Source organism: Macrosteles quadrilineatus, unplaced genomic scaffold (assembly GCF_028750875.1).
Source record: "Macrosteles quadrilineatus isolate MER2022 unplaced genomic scaffold, UCM_ALF_1.0 Scaffold_1__1_contigs__length_201487025, whole genome shotgun sequence".
NCBI classification, from domain to species: domain Eukaryota; kingdom Metazoa; phylum Arthropoda; class Insecta; order Hemiptera; family Cicadellidae; genus Macrosteles; species Macrosteles quadrilineatus.
Genome location: NW_026542594.1, coordinates 157,063,854 through 157,072,489, shown reverse-complemented (window position 1 = coordinate 157,072,489; position 8,636 = coordinate 157,063,854). Strand labels below are relative to the sequence as shown.

Below are 8,636 nucleotides of genomic sequence, written 5' to 3'. Positions count from 1 at the left end.
ACCAGAAACCAATTCAAACCAAAGCTAATTTCAACCTTCCCGTCCACCAAACCTCCAAATTCTCTAAGAAGCCATCCTATGCTGGGTCCAGACTTTTTAACCTTCTCCCGATAGACATCAAAGCCGGCATCCCAGGGACAATGAAGAAAAGACATCGGAAATAAATGGATGCTCAAAGAGTTTGAAGCCCAATGTAGAAGAACATAGAAGAGAATGCCACTTTTTCTTAAAGAAGCCAAAGACATAAAAAAAACATGTATTTTATCTCTATACTTTTGTGACACTATTTCTAAGGTCAATGCTTATGTAATAAAGTTCTCTCTCTCTCTCTCTCTCTCTCTCTCTCTCTCTCTCTCTCTCTCTCTCTCTCCCTCTCTCCCTCTCTCTCTCTCTCTCTCTCTCTCTCTCTCTCTCTCTCTCTCTCTCTCTCTCTCTTCATCATTCAAGTTATTACTGTTTTATTAAACTATTATTACCTGTGAAGTTTGATACTGTGATAGATAGCTGCAAACATTGGGAATAATCATCGGATTATATAAACAAAGTACCAATTAAATGGCATACTTGTCCCATTTTGAATGAACCATGAAGCTATTTTCGGGGTTTCAACAGCGGTTTTTCCTAAAAGGCATTTTGAAGGCGATGCTGTATCTTCTTGATTGTCCAACAACAGCAAAATTCACTTGTTAGGGTGCAACGATGACAATGTTTTGGGCCGCTTATCCCACTGCTGCAACATAACCACTTTGCTTCGGCTTTGTAGATCTCAATGTAAACCACTTTTTAGGAAACTTAAGATATTGACTGCTCCATCTTTGTATGTTTTTGAATGTTTAGTGTATATTGTAATTAATTTAGATCAGTTTAAAACTAATAGTTCTGTTCATAACTATGGAACAAGACAAAAAAATCATTTAAGAATCAACTAATGTAATTTTCAAAGAACTATTAATTCAACTTTAGAGGTTGGTAAAAGAATGTTTAACAGATTACCTGAAAATGTAAAAAATCTTAACTTTGAATAATTTTAGAAGGTTTTTGAAAGAGTTTTTGATAGATTTGTCCATGTACAAAGTTTAAGAATTTAATGAATACTGGGATTCTGCATGTAGACGCCATCTTGACTAAAATTGCATTGTTTCATTTAAGTATTGAATGAGGATTCAATACTATCCTATGTGATAATTAAAACTATTGTATTGATAATGCACCTATTTAAGGTTACAATGTGTAATCATGTAAATGTTTTGTGCAAATAAAGATTGATATGATTTCCATTCTAAGGCACTTTATTGATGACAAACATTATGGCCATAGCTACTTTTAACTAACAGCCAAATACAGTAATCCAGATGGTGCAAATATTCACATACCTATGTTGGTTGAACCGTAAGTTGACAACGTGAGCATTTATTAATTCAAATAATCTTTATTTGTAAGTAGCATATAATACATACATAAATAGTGTCAAAATACAGGTATGTGAAAAGTATAAATCAAAGTTTTCTTTGAGTTTTTGTTGAAATGTTGATAGCTTTGTATTAAATAAACAAAATTGCAAAATTTGATTAAAATATATGCATAAACAATCAAAGTACAACAGTTTTCAACAGTATTTTTCCATAAGAATAACTTGAGAAATTTTTAAAATTATCTCAGTAATAATTGTTGGGCATACAACAATTAATGCTTCAATATACAAAATTATTTCTTTTTTTAAGCTGAACAAAATGGTTTGGGGAGTAATTATGAAATTTTGTGTTTTTAGGGTCAAAAATGGGAAAATCAATTTGTACACCATAAAACCCCCGTTCCCATGGTCCGATTATGCTCATTAGCAATCTAGTATGAATAAATGTAGGTTTTACACGTTTGTACCAAATCTAATCAAAATCGGATAATTTTTGCTCGAGATATCGTGCTAATGGACATATAAATAAATATATATTAAATATATTTTTATATGAATTTGAACTGACGGTATTTTTGGCCTCTGGAGACTTCAAAACGAAAAAGTAAATTGGTCCCAGGTTAGGTCTTACCATGAGACCTACGGTAATAGCTTATTCCCTATGTGGGAAATTAGCTAAAAACCCCTTTTTTGGTTCAGAGAGACCCAAAACGTGATACATCCACCCAAAACTCAAACTCGGAAAACGTTGACAAAACAATACTTTCTCTTTGTCCGCGATATACTACTATGTATATTTGGAGAAACTGTCATTTATGAAAATATCAGCAGTATTACAATAATAGTGTAAAACACACTGCATTTCTTTGGGTGTTGCAGAATTCAAACTTCGATAAGACGTCTCAGATTCCCGCCAAACAGGTCTTGGGTTAACATATAATTAGAAGGGATTTCCTGGTTTTGACGTCATCAGGACAGAACCTAGAATTATTGTTCTGCGGCTGTGGCACCAAGTTTACGTGTTTACGGCTATACTTTTGGCGTAGTTTTAGTTTTGATTTATTCAGTGGTAAATTATAAAAAGTTAGCAGTACCATAAAATTGTCACTTGAAATTTCCGGCGATTGTAGTGTTAGATCATCCAATCAAATCGATATTGGCATTTATTTGTAGTTTCTCTTAGGTAAAATGTGGGAAGATTATGAGGTTGGCAGCACTCAGCAAGTGTCACTCAATGCCATCGAAGATATTTCTAAGGTAAGCATTGTTACTTGTATTGCCACTTTTTCACAAGTTAAATACATAAGTACAGTATATTATATATATAAAAAAATACCCCCGCCGCAGCAAACCTGCCGTCTAAGCGAATTTCCATTTGGCCGAATTGATTTTCATTTGATCTATTTAAATAACATTAGGTTTAACGAGTACCTAGGTTTGCTGCTACAAGGAAACTAATAAAGTAGTGTGTTTTAGTAAAATATTGATAGCTTACTATAAAATAAATAAATTTGCCAAGTTTGATAAAAATATATCCATAAACAAGCAAACTACAACATTTTACAATATTCTCCATAAGAATAACATGGGAATTTTAAATTTACAATTGTTTTAGTTTTCTCCGTAACCAATAACCGTACAAAAACACTTTGATATACTGAATTGTTTGTTTTTTTAAGCTCTTTAAGAAGGTTTAGAGAAAAATTGGGAAATTTTGTGTTTTGAGGGTAAAAAGTGAGAAAAACCAATTTTTACCCCATAAAACCCCCCATAAAACCCTGTTCCCATGGTCCGATCATGCTGGATCGCGAACTCATTCAAGTTTATCCCGCCTTACACCTTCAAACCAAATTTCATCAAAATCGGATAAAAATTACTCAAGTTATCGTGTTCACGGACACATATATATATATATAAATCTATATATATATATATATATATACCTATATATATATATATACATATATAAAAATTTGAACGAATGGTGTTTTTGGCCTCTGGGGACATTAAAATGAAAAAGTAAATCGGTCCCGGGCCTAAGTCTTACCATGAGACCTACGGTAATAGCTACTTCCCTATAGGGAAATTCGCTAACACTAATAACTGTTATCACGAGTAGACTTTTTGTTATGAGGTGACCAGTTTATAGTCTCGAATCTTAACAGAGATGGCACTGGTGACGTCATTAAAAATAAATATAACATCAAGCAGTACATAAATTAAATTATTAAAATTTACTTTTAGATAGTTACGTCTACGTCACTTAAAAATACAAGTTACATGCTCAGAGATTCTTCATTGACTTTGTTGGTGCCATGCCATTAGCAGTGTTGCCGCCAATTTCATTTTAATCCTGCCAGTGCTGCCACTCGCCACTGAGCTTGGATAGCGCTGGGTTCACAACGATATGGTAGGCATACGGTTAAGTATCGATCGTCGTAGTATGAAAACAGCTACTATCGAATATCGTAAATCGATTGGCTTCCATAGCGCCAACCAACCAACCAAAACGTAAACAAACCAGTTTAGCTGCTAACTCATGTTTTCCAATTTTTATTTTATTAATAAAAATGTCATCATATTTAATTATTAATTAATTGTTTAATGTAAAACAGATTGTAAATAAACTTTGTTAAAAAAAACCAAACCAACCAACACCGACACTCGACAGACAGAAGAGAGAAGACAAGAGATTACAAAAACTACTAGCACTAGCCTAAAAGGAGAGGAAAATATTTGATTAAATTTATTCCAACATTGTTCCTTTTGATCAGTTTCATGGTGCATAGTGCATTATTATGGAGGAAATATGCAAAGGTCATCTAAACGCTTTTAAAAGTAAGGGGGTGGTAATTTATCTGGCGTTAATTGCGCAAGTTACTGGAATATTAATTTTAAAATTCCTCCGTAATTTAAGTTCTTATATATTTATCATGCTGGTTATCAGCCTTACTGTAATTGGATAATAAACATTTTCATTGGCAAATTTTATGCCAGGTTCAGATATTATGTTGTACTTATTTATTTGCATTCACTCTCACTGTAATATTGTGAATAAAATTATGGCCTTCCGTCGTCAAGGCCACATTATGACGTTTGACGACAGACATAGGAGCTATAGGAGCAGCTGCAACAGAAGGCACCAAGGCAATAGTTTACTATTACCAAAGATTACGATTACATATGCTATTCCACCATGAGTATGAGCATAGATAAAACATACTCCCTTGGTATGAGACAGCCGGTGCGGTGAGCCAGAGAGCCGATGCCGATACTAAAAGTCGATGTCTGTCATCCGGTAGAAAACAAGCTCGATATTTAACCGAATGCCTACCATATCGTTGTGAACCCAGCGCTATCCACTGAGCTTGAGCTTCAGAAAACAGACGACGCAACGTAACAGCGATCGGTTGGGTTTGCCTTGCCTGCCGTTGCCGAGCCGCAGCCGAGCCCGCCCGAGTATCATTATCATTCTCAACTCAAGTCTCGTCAGCCCCACAGCTGATCTCTGAAAAGCTGACTCATTGTTACCCTTTCTAGTGTGTGATGCCCGGTTATAAAAATTACATGTGTATTGGTTTTGTTTTCTGATAGGCCTAATAGAGTTTACTCTCTGAGAAACGATTTTAATTTCCTAAAATTTGTGAATATTTTAAAAAACTATCCGTCTTGTTGTTGTTGGACACAGTTTGAATCAGTCACTGACATTGCCGGCGTCTGTCACTTTACCGATTCATAGTCTAGCATGTATTGCTGCATTACAGTCACAGTCAGTAAGTTAGGTCGCTGTTGTTGATTGTTATAAATTTGTTGATATCCGTTTCATGTGTTATGATGTTACTTCAACTGAAGATCTTAGGATACAGTAATTGATGGAGAGGACTTAGCTTCAAAGGCTCTTTGAAGGTAAGAAAGAGGTTATGCTATTTACAATTTTTAGCCAACTTAAGTCTTAGGTTTGGGTACCTACTATATGGCAAATGTCAAACTTATAGGCCTACTTTTGATTAAATAAGTAGGCCTAAGGCCATTAACTTAGCTTTTAATTTTTAGAAATTATTGCACAACGATAGCCTAACTTAACCTTTATCATACCTTAAGTTTAGTCGGTACTTTCAAACGTCATAAGAGTGTAGGCAGGCTATGCTTAAGTTAATTTTTATGCAGAGGAAACGCGTCCGGTAACCGGGCTTGGATTAGGCATCTGGCAATTAAGTTACTGTCATAACCTAACCTAACCAACCAAACTTGCTGATATCTAATGAAAAAATCAAATGAAGGTTAAATTTTGTTCATAAAATAAAGTTATAAATGCCAAAAATTCTAACCAAAGATGTAGCCTACAGTTAAGTAAGAATAAATGGCATTCAAAGCAAAGTCTTTTGACAAAAAGTTAAAGTTACCGTACCGATGAGATACGAACCAGGGACCTCTTGCAAATCAGTCTTCAAGCACTCTATCCACTATACCACAAACACAGATGGCTGAACATCGTATTGTTGTGGTAAGTTAATGGCGTTCTGGGCCCCCACAACCCGGTGACGTCACTGCCAGACGCCTAGAATCCACGGGGTCTGGTTACCGGATGCGTATCCTCTGTACTTTTTACGTAGGTCTAATCTAACATGGAGAAAGTCAATCTAGGTCTATGTCCATAGGTAGTTATAGGTGGGATTTGGAGACTAAAGGTTATTGATTTTCAGGCCAAGGTGTGGGCCTAAGTTACTGGTAGGCCTTACTTACGTTAAAATAGGGTTTTTTTAGACCTAAGTTAAGCTCTGGCTGTAGCCTTAATTTCTTATTACCGTAAGTTAAAAGAGGTGAGTAGCCAGGACGCTTGTAGAAATAATTTATCCAATTTTTCTTAAAATAACCCTAGAATTCTTGCCCCCCCCCCACTGGGAAAATACCAAAATTTTCTCCTGGCTCATTTTTAATACTATGAGGGAAAGAAAGTAAAGGCACCCCTGAGCTTCCTGCCCTAGTAGACCTATCTTTTAGTTGACCTGTTTATTGGACAATCTAAATCAAGGTTGATATAGAACCCCGATTTTGTAATGGGAGATCTTAAAGAGACTTTACCCTGCATGAGCATTGGCATTTAATTACCGGTAGGTAGTTAAGATGCTAAGCATGTCTAAATTAACATAACTTACAGTTTAGTTGTTAAGATAATATCCAGCTATCTAAAATTGTTAAACCCCTTCTTGTCGCCCTAAGTACCTAAATAACTTACCTACTTAATCAGAGAGGGCGACATTATTTGGAAACATTTCACCCCATTGCAAACTGTGGTTACAACAATCATCTAATTGTGACGTTTGTAATCAAGAAAACACTTGCTAACTACCTTGGTGTAGTATGCTTAATGCCAGGTGTGAACTCTGTCCAACCAATTTAGACAATCAATTTTAAGTTTTCCTAAGATCTAGCCTGAAATAAAAAACTAAGTTCTGTGCTGATTGTGACAAAATCATCTGCAAGGTTTATTTAAATTAAAAACTTTAACTTAATAGAGGGGATTTCATAGAAAATAATGGTATAAAAGCTTATGTCCCACAACTAACACCTCTCGTCATGGGACCGGGTACGCGCCAGAGTGGGGTAGCACGTCCATTCCTGTAGGTAGTCGGTACCGTGTCTAAACATCAAAGGCGCGGGTTGGAGCGAGGACCGCCCTGGGCCAGTCACGGGCGAACAGGTGACTTGTTGAGCTGTCCGTTAATCTGCTAGTTTTTTGTTAGCTTTTGTGCAAAAATGGAGTTTTTGGGTTTGTTTGAGAGTGAACCAGTGATATGGAACCCAATGACTTAGAACCATAAAGACAAACTACATTTTCAAGCGTGGAAGCGCATCCATTCTCAACTTAGTGTCCAGTCCTCATTAAAGGAATTGAAATAGAAGAAAGTTTGATGCCTTGCCACAGAAAGCTGTAAAAATTATAAGTAATTAATAAATACAGTAGTAAAAAAAATAAACCCAACAATAAATAAAGCAGCGCACGCTAAATTCACTATCACTTCCCGAATCACTCATCATTTATTTATTTATTGACAAATGGCTGACGCCAATACATAGGAGATTTAGATTGATACAATTTGAAGAAAAATAACAGCTGCAAAATGAGAAACAATTCAGTACAGTATAACATGCAATAACATTTGACAACAATAATTGAACAATATAATAAATAACAATAAAAAGCAACAATAAATACAAGTTAACAAACAGGAAGAAGTTTCAATAACAATCTCAAATTCCAGGAAATTTTGATAACTAATTTGGGTGCAAAACAAAAATAACAATATTGCATGGACCGAAACAAGCAAAACACAACCAAACATAACAGAAAAAGCGAAAAATCTGCCGTGATGTTTACAAAACAAGAAAGGGCAGTTTTGAAATTACGTCATTAATCATTAAGGGCTCGATACAAATAAAGTTTAGGAATGATGTCTCTATCTTGTACACCATCCACTGCAGCCCCCAGTCGGCGAAACGCGTCATGGGACAGGTCTTGCGTGGAGCAATATGTGCACCGACGCCCCAACCTGCGGATTTTCACCGAAAGTTGCATGGTGTTCCGCACAACGCGTCGTAGGACATAGTTTTATCCTAAATAGTCTCGTTATTCTAGCTCTATTCTGTAGCCTACAATGAAATTTAATTTATGCCAGTAAAGCCCAAAAAATACCTTGTGCGGCCTAACAAAAATAGCAGCCAACTTCCTTAGAACGAAGCTAGATAAAATTATGGATACTCCATTTTTGCACAAAAGCTAGCAACTTTTAATTGATACACTACAAAATATTAGACAACATGTTAAGAAAAGCTAAATTAAAAAGACAGAAAAATCAGAGAACTAGAGCCACATTTCTGAAAAGAAAAAAGAAAATAATTGGATTAGGCCTAGTATGACGTACAACTCAAAATTCGCAAGAAACATTAAGAGCATTTAAAAAAATAAAACATCACAAAATTTAACTTTCAGACCTATTAACCTACTGAAATCGAAATTAGGCAATCCTAAAGAAAAACTATCAAAATTTGACATCTCTGGAATTTATGAAATTAATTGTAGGTAATGATTGTAACATGAAATATATCGGCCACACAAAAAGAAAAGTCCAAACAAGATTCAAAGAACACCAAGCTCATGCAAAGTACAGAAGACCTGAGAAGTCAGCCCTTGCTAGCCTTAGTATTTAATAATCTTACTAATATT

General features: G+C 35.3%; 1 protein-coding gene across 2 annotated transcripts in view; it reads left to right on the top strand.

Moving 5' to 3' along the window:
- Positions 1-2,420: 2,420 nt before the first annotated feature.
- Positions 2,421-8,636, top strand: part of LOC128988185 (segmentation protein cap'n'collar) — a 143,977-nt gene continuing 137,761 nt past the window's right edge. Inside the window, exon 1 of one of the 2 annotated variants that reach the window (XM_054409443.1) lies at positions 2,421-2,668. In XM_054409443.1, the coding sequence (XP_054265418.1) occupies positions 2,600-2,668 (69 nt within the window). In that variant the 5' untranslated portion in view covers positions 2,421-2,599. Of the gene's footprint in view, positions 2,669-4,879; positions 5,318-8,636 lie in introns of those variants that run through there. The other variant, XM_054409434.1, reaches the window with a different exon arrangement.